Source organism: Aspergillus lentulus, assembly GCF_001445615.1.
Source record: "Aspergillus lentulus DNA, contig: Alt09, strain: IFM 54703, whole genome shotgun sequence".
NCBI classification, from domain to species: domain Eukaryota; kingdom Fungi; phylum Ascomycota; class Eurotiomycetes; order Eurotiales; family Aspergillaceae; genus Aspergillus; species Aspergillus lentulus.
Window position 1 is genome coordinate 2,634,017 of NW_028322117.1, and position 27,860 is coordinate 2,661,876.

At 49.1% G+C, this 27,860-nt stretch overlaps 6 protein-coding genes across 6 annotated transcripts; all 6 read left to right on the forward strand.

The window, feature by feature from the left end:
- Positions 1-694: 694 nt before the first annotated feature.
- On the forward strand, positions 695-2,106 carry ALT_5684 (Rcd1-like cell differentiation family protein; the record flags this gene model as incomplete). Its single annotated transcript, XM_033554547.1, has 4 exons — positions 695-1,178; positions 1,251-1,406; positions 1,477-1,852; positions 1,929-2,106. The coding sequence occupies 4 exons, from the start codon at positions 695-697 to the stop codon at positions 2,104-2,106; spliced, it is 1,194 nt and encodes a 397-aa protein (XP_033410438.1).
- A 1,083-nt stretch (positions 2,107-3,189) lies between these two features.
- On the forward strand, positions 3,190-5,995 carry ALT_5685 (putative PHD finger domain protein; the record flags this gene model as incomplete). The annotated part of the gene is made up of 4 exons (XM_089599948.1): positions 3,190-3,360; positions 3,481-3,578; positions 3,642-4,761; positions 4,817-5,995. The coding sequence occupies 4 exons, from the start codon at positions 3,190-3,192 to the stop codon at positions 5,993-5,995; spliced, it is 2,568 nt and encodes an 855-aa protein (XP_089455825.1).
- A 9,933-nt stretch (positions 5,996-15,928) lies between these two features.
- ALT_5686 (HMG-box domain-containing protein) lies at positions 15,929-17,563 on the forward strand (the record flags this gene model as incomplete). The annotated part of the gene is made up of 3 exons (XM_033554545.2): positions 15,929-16,117; positions 16,170-16,238; positions 16,304-17,563. 3 exons carry the CDS (start codon positions 15,929-15,931, stop codon positions 17,561-17,563), a joined length of 1,518 nt encoding a protein of 505 aa, XP_033410436.2.
- A 2,451-nt stretch (positions 17,564-20,014) lies between these two features.
- ALT_5687 (uncharacterized protein) lies at positions 20,015-20,625 on the forward strand (the record flags this gene model as incomplete). The annotated part of the gene is made up of 2 exons (XM_033554544.1): positions 20,015-20,083; positions 20,134-20,625. The coding sequence occupies 2 exons, from the start codon at positions 20,015-20,017 to the stop codon at positions 20,623-20,625; spliced, it is 561 nt and encodes a 186-aa protein (XP_033410435.1).
- Positions 20,626-21,064: 439 nt separating this feature from the next.
- On the forward strand, positions 21,065-21,858 carry ALT_5688 (DNA replication protein PSF1; the record flags this gene model as incomplete). The annotated part of the gene is made up of 3 exons (XM_033554543.1): positions 21,065-21,091; positions 21,150-21,676; positions 21,765-21,858. The coding sequence occupies 3 exons, from the start codon at positions 21,065-21,067 to the stop codon at positions 21,856-21,858; spliced, it is 648 nt and encodes a 215-aa protein (XP_033410434.1).
- Positions 21,859-22,791: 933 nt separating this feature from the next.
- ALT_5689 (sulfate transporter family protein) lies at positions 22,792-26,264 on the forward strand (the record flags this gene model as incomplete). The annotated part of the gene is made up of 6 exons (XM_033554542.2): positions 22,792-23,023; positions 23,076-24,419; positions 24,469-24,668; positions 24,725-24,958; positions 25,006-26,183; positions 26,240-26,264. 6 exons carry the CDS (start codon positions 22,792-22,794, stop codon positions 26,262-26,264), a joined length of 3,213 nt encoding a protein of 1,070 aa, XP_033410433.2.
- Between the last annotated feature and the right edge of the window lie 1,596 nt (positions 26,265-27,860).

Sequence of the window (27,860 nt, forward strand, 5' to 3'; positions counted from 1 at the left end):
ACCCTTGTAGCCTAACTCAGATGCCGACTATGATTTCATGCATTCTTATCATGATCGCCAAGGGGCATTTTGAATCTCTGATTCCCCAACCTGGCGAGGGTGAGAGCAAGGGTCTTCATAGTCATGCACCTGCCGGACTGACTCGTGCGCCTTTCAGTGTAACCTGCAAGTCGGTACTTTATTTAGGTAGGTTAGGTATTCGAGGAATGCAAGCTCTCAAAACACCTTCTGAGCAGCTTAAGAACAGTACTTGATGGTAGATATGAAGCCAGCAGAAAAAGAGAGAGATGGGAAATGAAGGGTTCTTGATGTTATTTTGAAGAGGAAAGCCAAGATCATGGTACATACTAGTAGGGAGGCTCCACAACACACAGGACCCGACCTTTCTTCATCGCCAAAGTCACAAACCCAACTAAACCGCCTAAGCTCAACTTGCGCGCGCTCCCCGCCCGCCTCCCGAAGTCCGAACTTCCCTCTTCAATAACCCTCCTCTATCTATCACTCCCGACTTCTGCTTCCTATTATATCCACAACCTCTACCAGTCACCGCTACATCTGACTCCTGTCAGCAGGGATTTATCCATGAATTACACTTCCGAGTTTCCTGCTTGACAATCTGAACTCTATTCTCGCGACGCTTCACCGTCTGTCTCTATTAGTCGCCTAGGGTACTACGATCCTTCGTCGGCCCGCCATGCTTCAGACACAGTCTCAGCACGTCTTTTCCCACCAGCATCAGTATCCGCAGGCTGATCCTTCTTGGCTGCAGCATCAGCAGCAGCAGCAACAGCCACAGCAACAGCACCATCCGGCCCAGCCCCATCCCCACCAAGCCCAACAGCAGCATTCGTCGCTGGTGGCTCAGCATGCTCAAGTTCAGGCTGCTGCCGCCGCAGCGGCTGCCGCTCAACAGCAACATTATAATCGCATCGCTATGGCTGGAAACGGCGGTGCTGGGAACGCGGCGCAAGGTGCCGGTGCCGCAGCCTTGAATGGAGAGAACGCTTTGTCCGGTGCGGTGTCGGTCATGGATGGTGGCATCAGCGACGAGAACAGAAAGGTCTTCATTTGGGTTGCAGAGCTGCTTGATCCGAATCGTCGGGAGGCGGCCCTGATGGAACTCAGCAAGAAGAGGGAGCAGGTTCCCGAGTTGGCGCTGGTCATCTGGCATTCATTCGGTATGATCTCAGACTTATCGCCCGTGGTTCTGCGGAGTGACTTGAACGCTCAGTACTAACATCTTCTCCAAGGAGTCATGACTGCTCTGCTCCAGGAAATTATCTCCGTTTACCCCCTGCTGAACCCTTCCCAGTTGACCGCTGCGGCATCGAATCGAGTTTGCAATGCGCTGGCTCTGTTACAATGTGTTGCCTCTCACAACGAGACTCGCACTCTTTTTCTGAATGGTATTTCCTCACCGTGATTTACTTGCGTACACTGAGAGACAGCAATGCTGATGAGCACGTCGCCTTCTAGCTCACATCCCTCTTTTTCTTTACCCATTTCTCAACACAACTTCGAAGTCTCGACCCTTTGAATACCTGCGACTTACTTCACTGGGAGTCATCGGGGCGTTGGTAAAGAATGATTCGTCCGATGTGATCAACTTCCTCCTAACGACCGAGATCATCCCTCTGTGCCTTCGCATCATGGAGACAGGATCGGAGCTGAGCAAAACCGTCGCCATTTTCATTGTACAGAAAATTCTTCTTGATGACATCGGTCTTGCATATATCTGCGCTACATACGAACGATTTTACGCCGTGGGAACGGTGTTGAGCAATATGGTCACCCAGCTTGTGGAGCAGCAGACAGTGAGATTGCTGAAACATGTTGTCCGCTGCTTCCTTCGGTAAGTCTAGACCTCTGAGTCCTGATATTTTCTGAACAGCCTGCCGATCGGATCCCATGTGCTAATATTCTATCAGACTCAGCGACAATAGCAGGGCTCGTGAAGCTCTACGCCAGTGTCTCCCCGAACCGCTCCGCGACGCCACCTTCTCCTCTGTTCTCCGCGACGATGCGGCCACGAAGCGGTGCCTTGCACAGCTTCTCATCAATCTCTCTGATAATGTTTCCGACGGCGCTCCAGGAGTCACCATGTAGGCGACGAAAAGTATCCTTCCTCATCTAATATGCTTGGTATATTTGCCACCTTACGACATGCATGGGACGGTTTCTAGGCGAAGACGGATCACACGGCGCAAATAGTGTTCAAAATGGCAAATCTCTACACATTGAAACAAGAAAAGCAAAGGGAGAGACATGATCGATGAGGCCATGGTTTCGATTCAAGAAAAGCTCTATTTTTTTCTATTTTTCTTTCCCCCTTTTTTTTATTGTGATGATCTGAGTTGGTTTCATTTCGGTGACTTGGTGCTTGAGTGATCTTTTGTGTTCGAGTGTATCAATTCTCTGGTTCAATTTCGCCCTCTTCGTTGTTCTTGCCTTCATGTACGGGTTCTGCTGATCTTTCATTGCAATGGTACAAGGCTCGGTGGCGTGGATATGGTTGGGCGCTATCTTCTCTTTTGCGCATTTTCCTTCTCTTCATTCATGATTCTTTTACCAATCCGTATACCATTGAGATAGACCCTCTTTTGAGCAAGAGATACCAATATATATAACTTTTTGTTCGTGATGGATGCTGGTTGAACTGTTTCTCGCGAACTATTTTCTCGCGAGATATGCAATTAACAAGTGTTGAGATTTCCAATGTTTGCCCCGGAACTGTGTGGAACAATGCGGCTCGATCTATCTTTTCTTTATGAATACCTTTTATTTTCATTCTGAGCTACACCTTCCCATTTCCTGAGAACTTGACCACTCTTCTGAGCATACCGAAAGACGATCTACCGTGGAGTGCCTTATCGGGTGTAATTAGCCTGGACCACAATCACCTGACGGCGTCCCCAGGTCCGACGCGCCTCCCTCTGAGCTCATCACCGTCTCGCGCCCTGGAAAAACTTCCGCCGTGTCTGCCCGCCGCCCTTCCAGCCAGGACAATTACAACACATTACTGGGAACGAACTGAAATCATTAACACTCATCCAACTGCAATTGATATTTGACCCACAGATTCAATTTTCTAAGCTAAGCAGAAGATCAGGTTGTCCCACGCATTGAACCTCGCACCTTCTTGGATTCCCATCTGCGCTGCGGCGCCTTGCATGGTCTTCAGTCGCCGCCATGGTATCGCGAAAGCGCACCCGCTCCGAGGTGGACGCTGCTCCAGAGCAGCCATCTGAAGAAAATGGCTTCCTGAACCGTCTTCGGAATTCCTGGGAATTTGCGAATCTCATGCAGTATATTGCGATTTTCGGTAAAGTCATGAAGATTGACGAAGACTTTGGAATTGACGTGAGTGTTATCTTTCCTATTCTCCTACACGGCTCCGTATACCGCGAGCGACGGTTTTGTGCTATTTGGGCACCCGCCTTTTTTACAAAAGCTGATTGTTGATGTTCGCTCCCTTGCTAGGATTTGGAAACGGAATGCCTCAGACCTGAACCATCGGAAAAGCTCATGGAGATTGGACTCTGTCTTCTCAAATGGGTCTCGTCGCATCGAGGTCTTACGTATGTGAACGGTCTCTTTCCTTTCTCTATGTCATCTCAGCTGATGGGAGGTCTTGGATCTAGGTTCGAGAACTTTGACGAATATACGCGACGTCAATACAATGCTAAAGCTCCCCATCTGACCAACCCCTTCGGTTACGATGAGGTCCCGAACAAATTCTTGGAGTTTGATGTATTCCAAAAGCTTCGTGTTCTCCATCAACTGTCTGTTTGGACTTTTTGGAACCCCGATCGCATCCGCGAGAAGATGCCAGAGCAGAAAGAAATTGACCAAACACAATGGGTTGGTAACCTTCCGCTGTCTACCTTGGTCTTCCGCAATAATGCTGATACGTTGCAGCGCATTGAAGAATTAGGCTATGATCGCGAAGGCCGCTACTATTACGTTCTAGACGACAACCGGTTGTACCGTCGTACCGATCCTGATATCCCTCCCCCGAAGCCTGCCAAGTCGAAGCCGAAGAGCCGAAGCGCCAGAGCATCACGAGCCTCCAAACGACGAAAAGTCTCAAATGCGGCGCCGATTGAAGAGCTCGGGGAAGACACTGACAATGTCGATGACGGCGTCGCTAAAGATCCTTTCGAAAACATGAAGTGGGAATGCATCGCCATCACATTAGAGGACTATAACCGCTTCTTGGACACGATTCGCAAGACCAAAGACCCCGACGAGAAGATATTGCGGGATAGGATCGTGGAGCATGTGCTACCGGTCATCGAGAGGGAGGAAGAAGCTCTGCAGCGGAAGCGAGCCAAGCGTGAGAAGGAGCTCTTGAACATGCAGCTTCTTGCAGGCGCCAAACGGTCGGGTCGACTCGCTCAGAAGGCGGAGAGGGAGCGGCAAGAGCGAGAGGCAGCCGAAGCAGCTCGGAAGTACGAGGCGGATTTGGCCGCGGCGCGCAAGGAAGAGGAGAGGCTGAGGAAGATGGAGGAAGAACGACGCACTCGGATGATGACGCGTGAGCAGCGCATCAAAGACCGGGAACGAAAGCGTCTTCTGCATGAAGCCGAACTTCAGAGGATTGCAGAAGAACAGGAGAGACTCGAAAGGGGCGAGAGCAGGCTGTCAGAAAGGCAGCTCAAGGCTGAAATGGAGAAGCAGAGGAAGAGCTTGGAGGAGCTTCAGTCAGATGATCACTGGATTTTTGACTGTTCAGGTTGTGGAGTCCATGGGGAAAATTGGGTATGAAATGGCCATTCTCGATTGTGTCAGCCGCACCTTGCTAACAAGGAAACAGGATGATGGCTCACATAGCGTAGCGTGTGAAAAGTGCAATGTGTGGCAGCATAGCAAGTGTCTAGGTATTGCACAGCATGATGCCGAGCGCGAAGATTTCCACTTCATCTGTCAGGATTGCAAGCGACGGGAGGAAGAGGCGAAGTTGCCAAAACTCCCTCCTTTGAAGTTCAAAATCGGCTCTTCACCACCGTCCGCTGCTTTGGCTACCCACCATCATCAAGACTCGGAAGTAACCAATGCCGCCGCAACAGCACAAATGAGTTCTCCTTCAAAGCCACCGAAGGTAGAACCACACGCGTCATCTTCAAGTAAAGCTCAGGCAGTGGCTGGAGTGCCATCATCGCCTGAACGTCCTCCCCAGCACATCACCCACGGACAGTCAGCTCCAGTTAGCGACTCTCGGCCTTTGTCGTCGCCAATGAAGGGCATGACTGGTTTTGCGCCCTCGTCTCAGGGACTGCCTTCTAAGCTGCCCTCCATCTCACAAGCTATCAATCTCCCTCCTATCGGTCGAGGCACCTTTGGTGGCAGTTCTTTACATACTGGACGGCCGTCGTCTGCCCACTCAGCTCAGAGCCCGAGTCTTCCCTCGCCAATTCAGAACCGTCCCTCAATGTCTCCCACCCAGGGCAATCATGATGTTGGTCCGCTTGCGGGATTCCCACCTACAGGTCCCTCGGACGGGTCAGCTCCCTGGACGCCCTTTGGACCACATCGAGCGGCTCCGCGGCCCGATGCTGGCAATAATGCCTCCTTTTCTTCGATCCACAGCGGTCGGCCATCTTTCTCAGCGGCAACTCCTAGTGGCAGCAGGTCCTCGCCCCCGCAGAGCTCGCATGGCGTACCATTTTCTGGCATCAGTCCAACCAAGCAGTCTCCGCGGCCCATGACATCGGGCAGTCTTGTTGGGGCCCCAATCCTGCCTCCAATTCAGAAACTGGAGCCGAGCCCGAAGTTGATGGGGAGAAGTTCACCCGACGCGCCCATTCCGCCTCCAGTGAAATCTATGACTCCTGAACAGGAGGAGCGTCGGCAAAGGGAAAATGCTCTGATGTTCCAGTCTCAGCCTCACGCCCTGTCTAATGGCCAATATTCCGCCATGTCATCCCCATCGTTCAATCGGATACCCCCTTTAGGCCCATCAGCCCTCAGTCGGAACAACGAACCGCAGTCATAGGCGGCTTGACAGGACAGAAACTAGATGGCGAATTGGAATCAGGCGCTTATGTTTTGTCGGGTTGAGGTTCCACATTTGCATTTTGATATCGGATTTCGTACCATTTTTTACACTGCATCATGACCGATGTGTGCTTCATTTCTGGATCTTTCGACGAGCAATACCCTTGATTACCCGAAACGAAATTTAGGCGTCCGCGACGGTGGAGACTTACTAAAACTTCGCGCTGTTATTCTCTTGATGGATAAATACTGAGAGGCCGGAAACATCACCCCCAGCAAATGGACATTATCCAACACCTGCAAACGGAACGTCATATCGTTTATTTGACCACTATCTGCGGATCGTCAATTTCTAGTCTGCAAGGTTAATTAAACGCCTGAAATATTCGAAGACCGAAGCACTACTTTCGGGCGACGTTGAAATTTCGCATCGGTCGGTCGATCGATGAGCAACAATGCCTTTTGGCTTTTTTGACAACATGTCACTGTATCAATTGATCTTCGCTTCTGTCGTACCTGGATACATCATCTTTTTCTGGTCTGGGCCGGATGGATTTCTGAATTACATCCACGGAGTTTTACAATGCAATCAGACGTTGCACTGGGTTGATTGAGGAGTTTATAGAGGTTGACGGATCGGATGGTTCTTTCTGTATGTTTCAATAGATGCGGAGATGGTTTCACTCTCAAGGCAGAAAAATGGACACGCATGCATAACTATTCCTTCAAATTTTGCTTCAATATTATATCGAGCAGTATTGCATTGCCTGGTTGCCTCAAGTGTAGAGTCCAGCCCTGGAGTCCCAACGAATCCGAAACCCCTGTCGGGCCAGCTGCATACCTGTCTCGGGCACAATCAAAGGACCCCAGTAAACCAGGACAGCCTACAATCTATATACCGGTCACCTATAGCGCAGGGCCAACCTCATTATTGGGACGAGATGGCTGCAGCTATGCAGATAGACAATAGCAAACACACAAATGGGATTTCTGCGCAGGTAGCAAATAAGCTGACCCTGGCACACCCACTGCGCTGGGAGCAAAGGGTAGAGTCCGTCTGAATTGATTCGTGAGAACTGCATGGGGCATTTCAAATCGGACTGGATGGTTTGTTCTTGTTGACGGGAATGTGCTTGCTGGTGGGGATGGGGATGGGGATGGGGATGGGGATGGAGGACAGGACAATCGCCTTATTGTGCTTGTTCCTCGCATGGTACATATGCATTATTTAGGAGAGAGGGCAAGCAAGCACGCAAGTCCCTGATGCTTGGCCTGTGGGGATTCAGTGAGGGATGTACGGATACTCCGTGGTCTGGACATGTTACTCGCTGTCGATGACTATCGTCTCTATTTGCTCGTGTAACACTGCTGGTTAGGGGAAGTACTCTGTAGCCGATGGGTGCTCCGCACTCCATCCATACTTGTACGGAGTATGATGGTCTAACTCCGTCCGGGATTCCCCTGGATCGATCGTTAGGGATAAGTGTCCTGTTCTAATAAGATGGTCGGCAGTCCGCCATGCAAAACTAACCATTCAAAGTAGATAGTTTAGACGACCTGATTCGATCAATTCTTGAAATCAATCAAGCGGTTGGTGTAGTGTATCGACTATTATGGTGTAACGCACAGTGCGCACGGGGTGGATCATCGTTAGCTTACCGGGGGTGGCTGATTCATAGCCTGGCAGCTGCTGGTACTTTTGTCCCGGCTTTGCTTTTTCTTCTCTCTGCGTTCGTCTGCCGGATGACGGGACAGGATACAGGCACTCAGGTTTCCACTGCAGGACAAGTAGCCAAGCACACATGATGAACGAGTGTTTAGTGCGGAGTACTCCGTACGACAACTAATGAAAGTATGGATGAAGTATGTAGCAAGTCCCTCCTCACCTCCTCACTGGCCACAGCTACAACTCACTCGAGGAAATCATTCCAAATCATGTATGCTTGGCGGGATGTCTTATCAAATGTAACGTCGGCTATCGGCTCCGGTCATTACTTTATAAGTGGTATCTCGTATTACAGGCATGGTTGGGTTAGGGTACTCGGCTATATCATCCCAGGAGGGACTAGTGGGGCAATACGAAACAACTCGATTGACGACGGCGGATGATGGCCCGGCCGTGATGCAGCTCACGATCCAGAGATCGTCTGAACTCAAAATCTGACAGTGAGAGCCCTCGTTTCTCTGATCATATTCTCATATGACTCGGGGTTCCCAATCACCCCGTGGAGCTAGCCAAGCATGCACATTGTGGATAGCGCTCGTTGTTTAGTTAGTAATCGATTGGAGTAGATAGACAGGTAAAACGGATCACAGTACATGCAGATGTCGACATAGGCAAGGAGTTCAGAGTAATTCCGTACTAAACTAGTAGCATCCACTGCTTCAACTTTAGGCTTGGAAGTGTGATCAAGTCCCAGACTCTACCGCCGTGATGCCTGTCTCTTGCTCAAGTCGTTAGCCTGTATGGCGTAGGCAGATCCTCATGCACATGGGTTGACTGTAATATGCAGTGCCAGATAACCAGAATGGAAGAATGATATGACAGTATCCAATAATGTATCATGGATCCACTGGGGAATCGGTTGATCGTACAGCTTGGAGTAAGTAAACGAAGTACTCTGGGCTAAAAAGCAACACGGTCCAGGCCAAGAGTCTCTAGGTGGGGTCCGGATGGCGTTCCAATTCCGCCGACAACTACTCCGTAAAGTTGGCTAGATTACTAGAAGAGGACACTGATAGCAGGGAATATATCTCCAGTACGCATTAGCCGCGGGATTGCTCAATATTCGATACACCATCGATTGATAACAAAGTTGCCGCAGCTGATCCAAAGTCTAATCGAATTATCAAAAACCTACATGGCACGAAAGCCTAATATTTCTCCATAGGTGTCGAACTATTAAGGTACGCGGATCGACCTTCCTCAAAACCGATCTGGTCCGTGGAGTGTACGGAGTACTCCGTAGGGCGTAGACTCGCCGCACTATGGTACATACTTCGTAAGGTAGTCCGTCCTAGTATCTCAGTTTCACTTTGACTTTTTGAACATGTCAAAACCGAGTCTATCCGTCCACTCGAGGCGGTTGTTCGGATCCGATGCATAGGCACATTGCTTATTAATAAACGACGAAGCCGCTGATCGCTGAGCCACGGACCACTGACGATCAAGTATTGAAGGTGATGATGCTTAGAGCCAGAAGTCAGTTATCTGTCACTGGAAGTCAAAGTTACCTGGGCCACTATAGCTCTCCAATAGAAAGCCATGTCACTGCACCAAAGTCATACCTACTGATACGACTATACAACCTTATTACTAAGGTACCTTACTCCACAGAGAACATTAATCAGCTGCTCCATACTGGACCGTCTTCGCATCGTCACATATGCCTCATACCCGAAAGTAAGTTATAGACGCCGAAGTCACGCTGTTCTGATACAGAGTTGATCCCCGAACTAAACCGTCCGAGTCAGCCGCAGATTAAGCTCGTACGAGGGTTGGGATGAATATCTATTGTGACTTCGCGTGGCAGTCAGGAGTCAGACATCCCTGCGTATGCAAAGTACATCATGACGATGATGGCACCAAACAGAACGCACAGGCCGCGGTCATCCTTGTGCTATAAAACAGCGTTTATACATCAGTCCATATGTTGACACACTCCCTAATGTACCATGTATCACATCCTTACCATTACCAGCGCCTTAAACTGACCGGTCAGGCCGCAAGGCACATGACTCGAAAGCGACGAACGGTTACCGTTAAGTAATCAGGGATTAGACTCAAGCTTCGCAATTTGTCACGCTTTCCAGCATTTTGCTTAGTGGGCTTGATGATTCGAGTGTTCGGATAAACCGATGAATTATCCCCGATCTGGGTCATTCACCTCGATAGTTAAATGCCTTACTTTAGAGGCAATAATATGCTACACTCAAGTGCTCCGACTTGAACTGAGCGTTTCTTGTATCCGAAGAACCGTAAAGTCCGTTGCTAGAAAATTTATTAGTAAAACTGCAAGAGCCGTAAGGACTAACTCAATGCATCTCCTTATCACTAACCTTATGTCTAAAGACTTCGGATTCCTCTACGTAGTAGACGCGCGGATGCGAACCATCGAGGGAGATGGATCACACCGTGAACCAGGCACCTGCCGCACATTCATTGCCCAATGAGAGAATTGCATCTTGGCTGGGCTGGACGGATAACTCTAACTGGCAGGTGATTTGGTACGTACCTTCGTTCGAGCCCTTCCATATTTCTCCCAACTTTATCCCAGGCTCCGTGAATCCAGCCTTATCTATCCTCGTGTTTAACTTCGACACCGTCCACGCGAGTGACAAAGAGTTTTCTGCCATTTAAGGTTGGATAAGAAACCATGTACTCCGTCCTGTTTGTCAAACCATTTCAGACCCACGCGGAGGATTGCCTTGTCGTTGCTCCACAATCCACACGGAGTAGTACTGTAGATTCAAGGTAGGACCAATTCGGCGCCGTGGAGTCTCACGGCCGGCACAGCGGGCAAACATGAGAGCAGGGAAAGCATCCTCGAGCTATCCGGGCCGGTGTACCACCACCACTCGAGGTTTATCGCTTGAGACTTGTTGACCGTTGCTGCAACTCAGTGAGCCAACTAAGGCGCTATCACACCGCAGTCTAGCAGGAAAGTTCGCCTCGAGGCGCAGGATGTGTGGTCTCTATCACCAATCATATTGACCCAACGCCCTGTTGGATACTCAACGGGTGCGCACACTTCTCCTTGCGAATTACCCTTTTGTCTTTTCCATCTACTAACTACCTAAAAAACCTCGTGGCATAAGGTTTGAAACTTAGGATTGAGCCTACTCTGGCGCTTTGACGATGGTTGTGGTGGCTTCCCTTCCACAACCACATGTTTCTGGGAGGCCACGTTCTTGTTGATCGCAGCCACCCTGCACCTTAATTCCAATTCGAGCCATGAATAGCACAGGTCGCGATGGTCTTGCTCGGCGATATACGCTTGCCATGTGGTTGAGACTTGAGAGAACCATGGAAGTATTATGCCGAAAGGACTTAGTGCCAAACAGACTTTCTTGGGTCTCTCCCTCCCCATACTTGACACACGTCGCTCAGGTGAAAAGTTTGACCAGAAGGCGTACAGAAGCAAAAGTGTGATAGCTAGTCCAGAAAGAGGTAATGTGGTTGATCATGTGGGTGATTTTCATTGAATACCTACTCTTCTACCGGTCTCTCAGTTTGCTGTGTCTGATGGAGGAGGGCATCTGTTGGAGTCTGTGGACAATAGCAGACATCCAGTTGGCAATCTTGAGCACAGATCCTTGTCGGACGTTGGCTTGTGTCCATCGATCGCCTTTTTGACCACTCTTAATCTCCCAAGTCAAGCGCTAATCCAGAAAAATATCTGGGACCAAGAAGACGTGGCGGTACCTCTGATGTCCGCTTGCTCTGCATTCCTGATATAGCCATCTAGCTTATCATGAACTCCTGAGTCCTTAGCCAATTGCCTAACTCGCCGGGAAGTCAATAGCCTCTTCCCCAAAGCTGATCCTGCCATGTGCTCGGGGACATTTGATCGGCAACTTTTGGAAGGAGCTTCCGTGGCTCGTACCCAGATTCTTTCATCTTCTCTTCCCACCATTTGCCCCGTAAATGAAATCCTATTCTTCACAGCTTTGTTTCAAGAATATAAACAACGTGGAATGTTTGGGGAGAAGAGGCGCAGTCTTCGAACCTGAAACGCGATTCTTATTTAGGTTCGCCGGATTTGGTGAGGAAAGAAGCCATTAACCAATTTAGGGTGCAACGAGCCAAGATGTGGTGATCAACGCCATGGTTGAGACCAGGGATTTGACAGGCCCCTGTCACCAGACCATCGAGGCTTTGCTCTGTCTGCTGTCCTCGAAATACTACACTCAACGGAATGGGAAAGGCTCGCTTCTTGGCGCAGATTAGTGATGTTCCAGAAGCTTGTCGGACACCCGGGGTTGTCGAGATTGTCCTTCCAGATCATCCTTGCCGCCCATCCTCTTACTTTTGGAGGAGGCTTTGCCCAAGGACCTGCATGGTGACACCAACGGGGCTGACATCAACTCAAGCGGTCAAAGCGTCCCTGCAGGAGTCATGAACCACTCTGAAACTTGCAAGGTACCTCAACAATGAGTGCTTTCATCTTGAGGCAGAGATTCTTGATGAAACCAGCCCTGCCCACAATAGTGCATGAATGCCTTGTGCAAAAATAGACAACACGAACTGCATCCACTTGAGATCGAATTGGGAACCAGCGCTTAGGTTGCTGGGGAATCTCGAGTCGAGCGCTCATACCTACTGTCAAAGGCCAGAGGTTCCTGTGTCCCTAGTTTAAGCTCGAACAAAGAACTGATGCAGGGCCACTTCGGTTCCTGCGCAAGCCATATGGGGCCTTTCCAAGCCTATCAGCAACAGCAGCCCACTTGACAGCCGCAGATCATGGGTCCATGCAAGTCTCCACTCGACGGTATGCGTGCTCACTCTGATATTGTAGACAATCAACAAAAAGGTCAATTAAGATAGATGAAGCGGAAGAGTGTGTAAGGCTTCCCCAAATACCATTCGGTACGTCGATTGTGACTGGTACCCACTCTAGGTACCGTAACCGCTTTCAGGTTGACACATGACAGCCACATGCTTGGGGCTTGTTACACGGTCCAATAGCTGCAAGGATATGTACTATCAACCTGTTGGTATCACCACAAGATCAAGGAGTGACAACCTAATTCTGGCAGTTAGGTAAAGTACCTTATGCATGGTTCATGATCCATTGTATGCGACTTGCGTACAGAAACCCGCCAAGTTCTTTCTCGACTCAAGGTAGGCTATAGACTTATTCGTTCCTGCTACAAATGGTCTAGTCGACACGTGACCGAAAGGAGTCCAAGTGTAAGGAACCTGATGGCAAGAATAGCAAGCCATTTAGGCACATCCATCAGGGTTGATCAAGGGTAACATGCATAATTCCTACCCATTGTAGTCGAAAGGGGAGGCGAAGATGGGGAGCAGTTCATCAGGCTACCTGTATTTTCGGATGTAAGGTACGAGACCCTTTGACTCTGATTTTTACAAACATCTACGCTAGTAAGGTAAGAATCGGCGATCTGCTAGAGCCAGCCTGTGGTACTAGTGCGGCGCAAATTTGGCCCACCCAACGATAAGCACCAATGGGATCCTCGTGGCAGGGAGGTAACTTAATTGTCATAACAGCCACCACAATTGATTAATAATGCCTAGTAATAGCCGGCTACGCTACTACCGCCATGGCATTAATGAATGGCAACATTCGGCAGACTTCAGGTGCGAATCGACTGAGAGGAAAAAGGAAAAGCTAGAGAAAGGAAGAGAGGGTTGATACTGAGGGATTCTAAATGTTGTCAAATCTGGCTCTGAAGGAGGTCCTCTCCTGAGTATCAAGCTCCCCGCAAAAACTGGTCGAATTAAACCCCGTCTCCATCGGGCCCATGCTCACCGTTTGGTCCAACTATGGGGCATCTCCAAACACGGAACTGCTTGCACCCGAACCATCTACCTACTACCTATCGATGACAACATTAGCGGCAACTCCGTTTCCCACTCAAGACGTCTACATACAGGTAGCGTATCTCTCCTAGAATGGCGGACCCGAGGGCGATCGATGATCTCAAGCTCCCATATTCCGCCGCGATTTAGGATTGACTACTGGGAAATGTCCATGGTCGTCTTGAAACTACGTACATTATTACATATGGTTTAGATTGGATGATTTGCTGGAAGTTGTGAAGGTCCAAAAAGGCCATGTGGAAAGCGTGCGGTTCCATGGGCCAGTCCTCATGTCTCCTCACCATACGGCGTAGGTCCGGATTCGATATACCTTTTCGACGGGTGAAATTCTCAGTAGCTACGAAGTAGGTACGGTAACCGCCTCATGTTATATTTGAAATATCCACCCACAGACTCCAATGACATGCAGTTTTATATCCTCAGACCCATGGTACGTCGCTTCTGATATCATGATCAGTACATAGATACTCTTGAGTCTCATCGCGGAGAGTGGAGACGTCTTCCTCTTCTATACTCCTAAACAAATCATGAGACCCTGTATCATACATAAAGTCTAGATTTGTCATGTATTTACTCCGTAGAGTACTCACGTTATAACTTTGAATTGTCAGTCAGGTCGTGGCTAGATAGGTAGTGCCCATATGTACTATGGCTCCAACTCCACGATTGACCACTGTTTGGCACTCTCAGGATAGTGAAGTATTGACGACATCTACTACAGGTTTATGTAAGTATCTACCAGTCAACTTGAATAATTTTTTTTTTTTTTCTTTTTTTTGGGGGTCTTTTTTCCTTTTCGATTTCCCCTTTCCCCGTTGGTCGTTTTCCCTTCTGATCCTGTCTTGAGACTGATAGACCCCTTAGTAAAGTGCTGTCACTTTCCTGAAGCTAATTAAAAGAATGTCGCATATATTACCATAACAGTTACTGTAGACAGGTGTCCCAGGAGCTAAAGCCACATGAGGTCTTCCTCGTCATGTGTAATAATGCCTGAACATAGAACAGGTCAATATAGAGAGACAGAAGTGTTCTTAACAGAATTGTGTCTTTGAGTCTGAATTAGATTCTTCATTGAATCTCCTCTGATTAGAATTATTCAACTTCTATCAAATCATGACCCATGGATTGTTCTATCCACACTGCGGTACCTACATCCACTCTAGCCACTCAGTCCCATACTGATTCAGTAACAAGGGATCTAGAAGCAGTTCAAAGCATCTGCATCTACAAAAAGGAGGGGCGCAGTTCCTCTCGTTCTAGCTCTTTTATTATAATAATAATTATTATTTTTCTAATTTTTCTTTTCTTTTTTTGATCCTTTGGGAGGCAGATCCACTGGCGTATGTTTAGTTCAAGCCTTCAAAGGACACACCAGAAAAGAATAGGAAATACAGCCTGATAATATTAATGGCAACCCCCGGTCTCCTCTTGTCCCAGCACACTGGGAACAAAGACAGCGTCCAGAGCATTTTTGGCTTGATTTTCCCAGCAGGTGCAACACCGCCATTGACTCAGGGCCTCAGCCTACTGGACTGCACCAGCCAGAGAGGAGTTCCTGACTGACTGACTGATGTCTGTCTGTGTCTGTCTGGCCCTCCAGGTCTGCAATAATGAGGCATGGAAGAACCATAATACATCTCCACTATTACCCACTGATCAGACATTAAAATATTAAATAAGATCGACGGGGCTCTTTAAGATTCACCATCTCGTTCACATCCCCATACTCTGATCAATCAGTCTGTCAATCAATCAGTCCTCTCCTCCAATTGATCCATCCTTCCATCCTGTTTGCTGAATATCTTTCATAAAACATCCTTCATACCTCCACCTCTATCCTCCCTCTTCTCTTTTCCTTGGTCCCGTCTATCCTGCCTACTTCTACTCTTGATCGCTGATTTCCAGTGGTACTCTTCTACCGCTCCATCTCCTTCTGGTACCCGTCTTCAAACGGCAGTGAATAATACTGCCTGATACAGCGTCCCATCTTCTCTCGGGGTCTCTGTTGCTGTGGGGCATCAATTCACCGGAGCCTCAAATGCTCAACTTGCCTCTGAAGTATCCTCTACTTAATCATATACTTCTTGTCATTCCATTCGCCTTCTCGGGTGTCCCTCTCTCCCGCTCGCCAGATTGTTTCCCCCGCTTGTCTAAGTCAAGGGGTGTCGTTTCTACAATCGGACTGTCTCAGCCTTCGCACAAGAGTCAGAAAGGGGAAATTTCAAGATCTCCTTTCGAGCATCTGATCTGCTGAGGGACTTCTACAATCACTCCAACTGCATCCTAAAGACGCATATTTCCACTGTCGCGCGACCTTTCCTCCCAACATCTCTGTACCATCCTCACCTCTGATCTGCTGTCACAATGGCTGCAGCAGCTGCAACTGCGAGATTCATCCAACCTCCTTCTCCCCCTCAGTCGGCCGACGGAGATCCCGCTTCTGAACAGTGTGGCATGCTCAACTCACTATATTCCTCCCAGAGCCCCTTTGTCACGTCCAGCTTGCCCTGCAGCGCTGAAGCTGCCTACAGTGAGCTTAAGCCCCAAGCGATGGTGAGTTGGAAGCCTTTTCCAGCTTGTTCGTTACCTACTGACTATTGATCAGACCTACCCTTCGTCATCACCGAGATATGTCTCCCACGAGTATTCAACACCGCTACCACTACAGCATACGGTAGGGTTCCCACCCCCGTTCTCAATGACACATTTGCTAACCAAGCATATGCTAATGGACTGCAGATGCTACCCTCAGGTATTCAGATCAATACGCCGCCTCCTGCCGCGGACGAGGGAGTTGTTCCTAGCAGATTAGAAGCGACTCCTCGCTGGCCATCTTCATCAGCCTTGAAGCTCTCCCCTGGGAAAGTAAGAGTGGCTAAACCTCCCAGAATTAGGCGCCGAGCCAAGAAGGCGAACAATCGGGAATCGAAACCCAAGCTACCTGGTCCTTTAAGTGAAGTTACTAAGCATTTGACACATGTTCCCCTCAGAGACATGGGCATCTGGGTGCATCGTCCCAAGGAGGTGCGTCACGCGGAGGTTGCCAAAAAGAATGGCAAAGTTGCCAGACCTATGAACTCATTCATGCTCTACCGGTCTGCATACGCCGAGCGGACCAAGGAGTGGTTTGCGCAGAATAACCACCAGGTCGTTTCAGAGGTCGCAGGCGACAGCTGGCGCATCGAAACGCCAGAGATTCGCGAGAAGTACGAGCTTCTAGCGAACGTTGAAAAAGTCAATCATCTCAAAGCACACCCAGGGTACAAGTTCTCTCCGTCGAAGGAAAAGAAAAAACGATCTGAAACGGATGACGACCAGCTGACCGTTGATGGTGGCGAGATGACATCTGGATCTAGCCCAGCGTTCCTCCAGGTTCGTGCCATGGGCTCGTCCGAGGTGGACAGCAATGGCTGGGGCAGCCGCGACTCAACACCGTTCGACTTTCCCGAACATGGGCTGCCCACGACGACATATTACAGTTCTTCGTGGCAGACAAGTCATCCCAGCATGTCAACTCCCAAACCCTCGCCATACCTCCAGCAGCCAATGCATCAGAACAACATGGGTCCTCCTACTGAAGATCCTCGATTCAAGCATGTTGGACTCCAGGACATCCAGTTCACCCCGTCGACGGCGCTGGCCGGGCTGCCTGGAGCCGCCCACCACGACCTTCTTCAGCCCCAGAACAACCCTGGAACTGGACCCGAAGGGCAGCTTGACCCTCAGTTGCTCTCATTAAGCGACAACTCTAATCAGCATCCTATGTACAACCACTCACACTACGCAATCTGGCAAGAAGTCCCGACGAGCAACTGCTATGTCCCTGTTCCCTCTCCGCTGCAATCCACATACCATGTCGGCGCCACCTATCATCAAGGCATGCAGACTCTAGGAGATGGCCGCGATACTTGGGATTCTGCCAACAACGAGACCAGTTTTGATGCTTCCAATGGCGAGTTCGAACACTGGATCAACTCTCATGCATCCGGATATCCCTAATGGATGATGTGACATTAATCAAGGCAGCTTCCTTGTGTCCCTGTCTTGTTGCGACGAGGAGATGAGCCTCATGTCATGCTTACTGATGTGTGTTTTCTGATTTCTTTCTGTCATTGGGCCGGCCTTTTGGGATTTAGAAGAAAACCTCAGGGTCGGAGTTGTACAGGCGCGAAGTGTAGTATTGTGGGACTGGGTGATACCCTGCTTTCTTCAGGTCTCCTGGTACTCCTGTCTCTTTGGTGGTCTGTGTGATATCTCTTTTTGTCTATTGGAGTTGTTCTCTTTCTGGGTGGTAATTTCCTTCGGTATTCCATGCAAATATCCCTGCTGTTTATGTTGTTGGTATCTTGACTTTGACACCATATTAGACTGAATGACGCAAGTCGTTATTTCCTGGCTTTACTCTCCGTTGTAACATCTTCTTCGCACTGCACTGCTACAATTTTGTCCATGGATGAGCGATCTTCCGGTAACCAGTATCTTCTCCGTTGATTGTAACTACATCATAGGTCAAAAGTCTGCGGACACTCCAAGATATCGAAAAAATCGGCCATGTTCAGTCCCATACTTCTCAACCACCATCTGACCCCAATATTAAATAATAAGCTATAGAATAGTAGATATTAATATTTAGTGTACCAGCCCCTTGCCTGGTATACTGCACGCAATCTACGCGGCATTGAGTGAATAAGACAGTCAATCACCTCCTGCGGGGTAGCATCCCAGGCCTCTATAATAGCAGATCTAAATTGCCTCTAATCGACCTTAAATCTGCGTCTAGAAAGAGCTCTGGATAGAGTTCCAAAAGCTTCTTCTTTAAGAGGTTCCAGAGGTGTTCAATTGGATTCAAGTCAGGCGAATGGGAAGGCCATTCCATCACCCAGATTCCCTGATATTAAAACCACTCCTGCGCCTAGTAAGAAGTATAGATCATGGCATTAGCTCACTAGAATATTATGCCCGGCCTATAGATTGGAAGGAGGCCACCTTCAAGGCATTTTAGGTAAGAATTAGTGGAATATCCGCCTCAAGGAGCTAATTCATTATATTCTATAATCACTAGATTTGTACACCCTAGATCATCTGGGATATATCCATCCTATGGTTCTTCAAGTTAACTAGATCATGCCGGTATGCTTTATTTAAGAGCCAGAAAATGAATTAGGTAGAATTATTTAGCTTTCTTTAGACAGAATATTTATCAGAAAAACAGTACTTTCTCCTAGTGAGAGAAATCAAGCTATATATACATAAATTTATACCATTCTTTAACTGTTTCGCGATTTACAGGGATCCTTTTCTTACTCTTCCACTGCTTAAGATGTTATCTCCTCAAAACCTATTGAAGAGTTGACTTGGGCCTTCTAGCTTATTAAGGGACTCCAGTACATGTAATGCTTAGTAGAGGGATTAAGCTTCTGGGTCTACCCATTCGTGGCCTTCATTCTAAGGTATTGTGGTGTTGGAAGCGTTCCGTAGTTAAGTAAAAAGAGCTGTGACTAACGCTAAATTCCTTTCCTAGTTGAGTAGGCGATCTTTGACTATCTAGGCCAGATAAAATAGCTGCACGTGCTTCAGATGATGCCTCTGCTTTTAGCCTCCTATTCCACTAATTTCAGTGCTAAATAACCTCATTTTGATGGAATAGATGGTGGTTGAAGAAAGTGTTGATTTTTTGACGCGTCATGGAAACGCGGAATGTCCGGATACTTTTGAACCCTGATGTACAGAGCTATTAGGTAGTTTGTGACCAATTTCATGGATTGAACCCATAGTGCTCTCAAGGGTCAATCGGCAAGAAGCATCTTCTCTACTCAGATCCACCGAGCCACCTGTTACGCAGCCAAATCTGCACTATGCAAGTCTACATCACTAACACATTCAGTATGTAGTCCTTGCAACACTGAACATGCACAAATTGTCAACGAGGTTGTTTGAACGCGGTATCAACCAGGTGAACGATGCGGTTGATTCATTACGTCGGATATTCCTTCTGTTGAGACTGTGAGTCAATGCATTCTGTCACTGATTCTCCTTCATTATGCTTTTCCTGAGCTTCCCTGCTTTGTCGTCTCTCGTCAATTGTGTGATAAGGCATGTATGTCCACAGATTACCCTTGTGACGAGCCAATCATTCTTGGTCTGTCTGCAGATCGCTGATCTATTTGATCGGAGATCTTCAATAGATGCGCCAAGTGTACTCCGTGAATCCTATGTGGATAGTCAATGGACTGTGCTGACAATTCAGTCAGACCAGTCACAGGACAGGAGTCACATACTGAGCTGGAAGAGCAGGACCTTACCACATAATGATACTTAACTTTTCCTGGACATAAATAGTCCACCCTCGCTGGACTTCAATGAAGTTCCCGGATCATTCTAAGCTGTATAAACTCAAAGACTCAAGTTCCTCAACCCTCTTCGAGACCAGTATCCGAGTCAATCGCCGATATGAAGCTCGCAATCCTCGCAGCCCTATCTACTCTCGCTTGCGCAGCTTCCCAAAGCTATTTCGTTGGCGTAAGCGTCTCTTCCCTTGCCACAGCACCTTATGATGACTGACAAGGTAGTATGACTCCTTGAGCCCCGGCCCCGTTGACCCCAACCCCTTCAAGGGCCTCTCATACGGCGATCAGTTCACAGTCGCCCGTCGCGCCAAAGTAGCCCCAACCCTCTACAGACCCAAGAAGAACCCCAACGTTCTGGCCCTCGCTCCACAGCCGCCTGGGAAATTCCTCGGCTCCGTCCGCAAAGCGCCCACGGCGGATACCTTCGCGGCCAAGAAGATCTCCTTTGCCTGCGTGACGGACCAGAAAGGCAAGACGGTGCCTGTTGACTGTACTGTCTTGTTCGAGGGCATGCAGAACAACGATCTGGGCATTCCGAAGGTCCAGACGGCGAAATACGCTAGCACGCCCCGGTTGCAGAGGGTGGATTTTGAGGGGTTCACGGACTTAAGGACGTTGGACTTTACTGTCTCCAAGGCTGGGGAGGATGACAAGTTGAGTCAGGATGTTACGTTGATTTTGGATAATTTTGCGTATGTTGTCAACTCGAAGTAGTGTTGTGGATATTCAACCTTCCAACGTTTGGGACGAATTAAGAGCGAATATTTCCAGGCATGTATCCTTGCTATGACAGCTTGAGAATCACATTTTGGCCTTGTAACACATAATAAGACTCGACTTAGGGTGTGTTTTGGTTCTTCAGATTCAGCCTGATACCAATAATGGCATCCAATATTCATCCTTAACGGGAGAATAATACAGTGAGAGAGGAGTTATAGATTGTAAGTACCTACTCCGTAGGTTCCTATAAACACCGCCTTCGCGAGGCTTGGCAGGAGGAATTGAATCAGCCCGGCAGAATAAACTTATCGGGCGATCATTGGCACACGCGTCCAGCGCGATTCATCAGACGCATCAATATACAGCAGCAATTGCACGTAAAACCCTGACATTTCTTCCATCCAACATCAACCATTCTTGTCAACACACAATCATGTACGGCGAGCTCGGAAACAAACTGGTCCGCCGCGTCCTACAACCCCAGTTCCATCCCGCGCTATTGCTAACAGCACCCACAGGTCCAACACGCGAAACGCACTCAGTCCCTCGTCCACCTCCCCCCTTACCAAACCGAGCTCGTACGCACCGTCGCCCGCGAAGTCCGCGATCTCGACCGCGACGTCGCCCGCCTCCTCGAACCCTTCGGCGGCAGCTTCAACCCCTCCGCTGACCCGGCGACCGCCTGCGCCCTACTAGTCGACCACATCTGCACGCGCCGCAACAAGCGCTGTCTCCTTGCGTATCACCGTGTGCGCACGGAGAAGCTCGAGGAGCTCTGCTGGAAGGGGGTTGATGTGCTGGAGCAGGAGCAGCCGAATGCCGAGGAAGGGGGGGCGGCGCATGGAGTGGTGAGTTCGCAGGCGGGGAACCATAGCTCATTGAGTCCCGAGGAGGAGGAGTATTTCCGGCAGTATAGTGATATGCTGGCGGCGTATAAGGGGCAGTGGACGGATATTGATCTGACGGGGAGCTTGGAGCCGCCGAGGGATCTGTTTATTGATGTGAGGGTTTTGAAGGATGCCGGGGAGATCCAGACAGAGTATGGGTATGTTGCTTTTGCTCTTTGCTTTTGTTTAAGAGATTTCCCTAGAGGAGTTACATGCATTGAGAGCAGTGCTGATGTGTGCTTACAGGGTTATCAATTTGACGAAGAACAGTCAACTCTACGTTCGACAGGGCGATGTGGAACGGCTGATCGCACAAGGGTTCCTGGAGCGACTGACTTGATAAGAATAGATGATGATGAACGGCTAGCGATTTGACGACTTGAGATACCCATTGTATATACGGTGCATTGAACTTCTTTCTAAGGATTGTTGTATAGTTTGTAGAGGTCTTCCCATAAGCGGAGTACGGGGCTTTCAATATGATTCCATGATCTAAATAGTCAGGTGGTAAACCAATTTTAACCAGTTGACATTGAAAACAGTGGCCTCTGTCTTATGCAGTAGCTGATGGTAGCATCTTACTACGTAAACAGGTACTGCAATTGATCCGCTGGCATGTCCAAAGAAGCAAAGACAGACTAAGCTTGCATGCATATTCCGTCCTTGCGCATTGATCAGCCACAGCAATCATACTACATCAATCAATTTCAGACTGTTTCTGCCCAACTTTCAAGTTCCAACTCTTGCCTCCACAGCTTAAAAGACGATTACTCAATAAAAATAATGAGTTTATCCGTGCGGTAATCAATTCCAGGAACTACTCAAAGTTCCTGATCCACAATTGCCAGAATGCGGTAAAGCGCCCCCAGCGGAGACGATGATAACGGCCGGTGATAAAGACTTTTTTAGTCAACTCACGGACCAGGATTGATAACGCGCGCAGCTTCTGGTCTTGGAGCTTTGATATGAAATAACTCCTCCCAATGACACATGGTCACATTCGAGACCCCCGTCTGTAATCCTCAGCCCTCTCATGCATCGGGTATTTGCAGACCTTCTCCCCTCAGTTGCGTGGCGATCAGAAGACCATTGCTCCTTGTGCCTTGATTCTTGCGTCATTCGGGGTCCCGCCCATCTGCTCGTCTGCGGCCGTTGGGGTGCGGCACGCACACGGAGAAAGGAGCTTACGCTGTCTTGCCCTCAATTTATTCCGGCATTCATCGTTCCTCAAACGGGTTGTCTGTGTCGCAGACAGTAACGGTTCGGGTTCGCGATGGGCGTCATCGGACGTCGAGACCGCAGTGATTCTCGTGCGTCAGGATTTTTACCCCGTCGCTCATCTTTGGTCAACACTCCTGTTCCAAATGTGACAGAAATACCGATCGAACGGGCCAATCATGGCGGTACTCCGGACACTTCAGGACTCGAGCCTTCTATCCACGGCGGGTCGAGCTTCAGGACTCCGACTCGGTCATTCTACCATCGGTCATTCAAAGGTCCCCAGGGTACGGTAATAGAAAATTCCGTGAGGGGTTCAATGTTCTAACTGCTGTCTAGATCTGGCGCACTATTCATCGGAAGGTCTGAGAGAACAAACAGCTGAATTAGCATCGCTTGCGCTGTCGCTTCCTCACGAACGGAGCTCTCTTCCGCGAAGCTTGGATATCTTTCAATCGAAACAACAGACTGATGTCGCCGCACCGTCGTCAAGCTACGACAGCACTGCAGGGGACCTGACTATTGTTGAACCGGAACCCATCCACGCTCCTGCTACCGGCTCCTCGGCATTGACTCAGATGATTCGCAGTCCTCCCTCTGAATCGGTCGGGGACAACCCCGACCACTACGGAGGTAAGCTGCGCTCAAACGACGCGGCTGGTGTGCAAAACCCAAGGCTCTTGTATAATGATGGCGAAGAAGAGAACACAAGTACCGAACGGACGTCGTTGTTGAATAAAACGTCACAATCTAAACCATTCCATGGATATGGTGTTGCAGATGATATTGAAAGCCAGGACTTACTGAGAGAGCGCGAGCAGGGCGTACAGCCTCACGCTCTAGCGACGATCAGAAGCTGTCTTCGTCTGATAGCAAGCCCAAAGTCCTGGGATGGGAGAGCAGTATGGCAGCGGGGGGTGGTTTATCCCGCCAGCCTGCTACCCTCTGTGTTCCTCGGGCTACTGCTGAATGTCCTCGATGCGCTCTCCTACGGAATGATCCTGTTTCCGCTGGGAGAGCCTATCTTCTCTGAGCTGGGGTCAGACGGAATCTCGATGTTTTATGTCAGCACAGTCATTGCTCAGCTGGTCTTTTCATGCGGAGGGTCAAGCTTCCGTGGTGGTATCGGGAGCGAGATGATTGAGGTTGTTCCATTTTTTCACAAGATGGCCATGACAATTCTAGTTCGGGTTGGCGAGGACAACCCGAAATCTGTCCTCGCCACAACCATCCTCGCATTCTCCGCCAGTTCGGTTCTTACGGGACTTGTGTTTTTCCTGATGGGAACGTGCAAGCTTGGCTCTCTCATCGGGTTCTTCCCGCGTCATATTTTGATTGGATGCATTGGTGGTGTAGGGTTCTTTCTGATGCAGACCGGCGTCGAGGTATCTGCTCGACTATCCGGGTCTCTCGAGCTTAACGCACCAACCCTGCAGAAGCTTTTTCATATGGATACATTGCTGCTTTGGATGATACCCTTGTTACTTGCGATTGCTTTTCTTGTTTTGAAGCGCTTTGTGCGGTCCAATTTCCTAGTCGGTGGTTATTTCATTGCGGTAGGTGTGGTCTTTTATATCGTCAAATTCGGCGCGAGAGTGTCTATGGATACCTTGCGTAGCAGGGGATGGGTCTTTGACGCTCCATCGTCTTCCAATCCTTGGTATCACTTTTATACGCTCTATGGTGGGTACTTTGAGGCTATTCCAATCAAGCATGAATTGACTTTGTGCAGATTTTTCGGCCGTCGACTGGTCCGCATTCGTTGATACGATTCCAGCGATGTTCGCATTGACGTTCTTCGGAGTACTTCACGTCCCCATCAATGTACCGGCACTGGGTATATCGACTGGGGAGGACAATCTTAGTGTTGATCATGAGCTTATCGCTCATGGCATTACTAATGCACTGTCAGGTTTCGCAGGAAGCATACAGGTATGGTTGAGCAATTCAAAGGACATTGTTCGTTTCATTTACTCATGCAGCTCTAGAACTACCTTGTATACACTAATAGTCTTCTTTTCATCGCCAGCGGTGGCAATTCTCGACTGGCAGGTATCATGCTTGCCTTTGCTACGATCGGTATTCTTGTTGTTGGTCCCGTGATTATTGGATTTATTCCCGTCATGGTCGTTGGGGCTCTCATCTTCATGCTGGGCATTGAGCTTATGGAAGAAGCTTTGGTCGACACGTGGGGGAAGTTGCACCGACTAGAATACTTGACAGTAAGTTCGTCCTATTTCGTCAATGAGCAGCCTTCTGATTCGTACAGGTCGTCATTATTGTCGTCACCATGGGTGCTTGGGACTTTGTGGTTGGAATCTTTGTCGGAATCATCTTGGCATGTGTGAGTTTTGTGGTGCAAACCTCACGCAAGCCAGCCATCAGGGCTACCTTTTCTGGCAAGATTACGGGCTCGACTGTCAGGAGACCTCCCATCCAGCAGCGATTCTTAAAAGAGGCCGGGCAGCAGACACTCATCATCAAGCTTACTGGGTATCTATTCTTCGGGACGATAGTCAGCGTAGAAAGTACCATGCGCGGACTCATTGAAGAGGAAACTTTCAACAGACGACCTATCCGGTTCCTCATCCTGGATTTCTCGCGAGTGTACGGCCTGGATTTTTCCGCGGCAGAGGCATTCACGCGTATAAACCGGATTCTCCGGAGACGCAATGTGCAGATGACTATATCTGGGCTTGATATGACGAGTGAGGTGGGGAAGAGTCTTCAGAACGTTGGGCTTCTCGCAAGCGAGACCGGCGTTGAGGTTTTCAAAGACCTCAATTCGGCCCTTGAATTCTGCGAAAACGATTACCTCAAGATCTTTTACAACCATCGCGAGGCATTGATACGGAAGAAGAGCGGATCGTCGCCTCATCTTGAAGTTCCTGTGTCCCAGAACCAATTGCAGGCCGCTGAAGGAATTGTTGGCTCTCCCCGCCGGCTCTACCTCCAGCAAGCTGCAACGACTACTCTGCGCGAGGAGGAGACGGCAGCAATGGCTTCGGTTGCCTGGTCGGCGATGCGACAGCCACTCCCTTTGCTCCTGCAGACCTTCCAGGGGATGACCACCAAGAACGAGGACTTTTGGTTCAGGGCATGCCCCTATTTTGATCGAGTCTGCTATGCTGCGGGTACCGTCCTCTTCCAAGAGGGCGACTTACCTGAAGGATTTTACCTCCTCGAGTCGGGGATGCTCCGAGCCGAATATGAGCTACCTCAAGGCCGTTACTTCGAACTGATCGTCGCGGGACGGCCGTGTGGCGAGCTGCCGTTCTTCAGCGAAACCCGACGGACTGCGACGGTCAAGGCGGAACAGGACTGCGTGGCCTGGTGTCTGAATGCCGACAAATGGAAGCAGTTGAAGGAGGCAGAGCCCGAGATCGCGCAGGAATTGTTGACGGTGAGCTTGAAATTGACGAGTGAGAGAATGGACAGCATCACATCGTAAGTACCTGCCTTCCAACTTAGCCTGCGGACAATAGCTGACGGGGTATGTTTAGGTATGTTTTGACGATGGCAGCTTGATCACTATACGTTTTTTGACATAGGTGTTATTGGATGAAGCAATTGGGCGTTGCATATCTCGCATTGGCGGTCATCTGAGTCTTTGAATACTCGCATTAGCTTATTTCATATATAATGCATTTCTTGGCTCTGTAGATAATGTGATTTCTTTTTGAAGACTGAGCTCCAAAGCCCATAGAGGTGTATTGCCATGCAGGACTAGACTAGACGGACGCATGCTTGACGCCTTTGATACCGTCGTTGCCGTCATTTCCTGTATTCTGATGCAAGATGATGCGATGCATGGCAAGATCGCATGACTTGAGGGGTAGGTCCTACGTATGTAGGCAGTCGTCTGCTACGCATTGATTGCTGCACCTTATAACCTATGACAGTGTAGCACTGGTGTCTACATATATTCAGACGTACGGAGCTCCTACGCTTTAGAATAGATACGCGGAGTCGGTGACAAATGGTCAAAAGCTGCTTCAGGACAAGCAGCGATCATCAGATGTGCAGGATCGACATTGAACAGTAGTGGCATGATTGGCTCGTTGCCTGGTCGGAGATTGTGACTGGTAGATAGCTGGTAGCTGGTGACTACGTTAGCGACAAGAGAAAACTGTTCGAAACGGCCAAGAGCGCGTAGATCTTGATTGCCTCTCACCGGCTAGGGTCTCACCCCGTAACTCCCAAGGTAGATATTAAATATCCGTACTCGTATTCAGTGACTCAAGTCTCGTCTCGACGTCACCAGCCAAGCGTGGACCGGTAAACTATCGGAAAACGCAGGGTCCGCTAATATAGGGCTGGCCTGGTAGCGTAAGGTAGGTAGGTACCTTAGGTACCTCTAAGCGAACCCGATGCGAGCTTGTTGTGATAGGTTGCCTGCTTGCAACTTGAGTGAGAGCGGGTTACTCAGTGGGGCTCTTTTTGCCTGACACAGACTACAGTGGTCAGTAGGTCGGTATGCTAAGGTCCTCCGTCTGGCGGGAACTGGAAGTTGACTAAATTACCTGTTTCGGGCAGTTGGTGTATACCTAGACCTGAAGCTAGGGCTATTGAAATTTTCGTTTTCACTTTACTGGTTGCTGATCCACTCCCCCCTTTTTTATTTTCCATACAGAAGCGATGAGATTAATTGAGGTACCTCACCACGCTGGGCCCTCATTGGTATTTATGGACTACCTTACTTGTACTCCGTAGGTAGTTGACAGGCACGATTTCGACAGGTACTTCGGTATGTAATAATAGCATGTGCATCCATACGCGACATGGGGATGGCTCATGGAGGGTGCCAACGTGTTGTGGTTGGTCAATCGGGAAGATCGCAGCAGGAGTCACGGGGCTGCAGTCGCGTGGACTCTCCTTCAACTCACTTTCACCTGTCGCAACTCGCAAGGTTAGGCTAGATAGATGATGATTGGAAAGCCGCAGCAGCGCAGATAACTAGAATGTTCCAAAATGCGCAGTGCGACGGCAAAACCAAGGACGCTGCTTTTGATTTGCAGAGTCAGAATACACGGTGGCGGCGGGTTTCAATTCCAATCGCCTCCTTGAATCGGAAATAATGCAGAGTGCAGGTTCCCTCGCGAAAATGTAGAGCGTGTGAGGTGG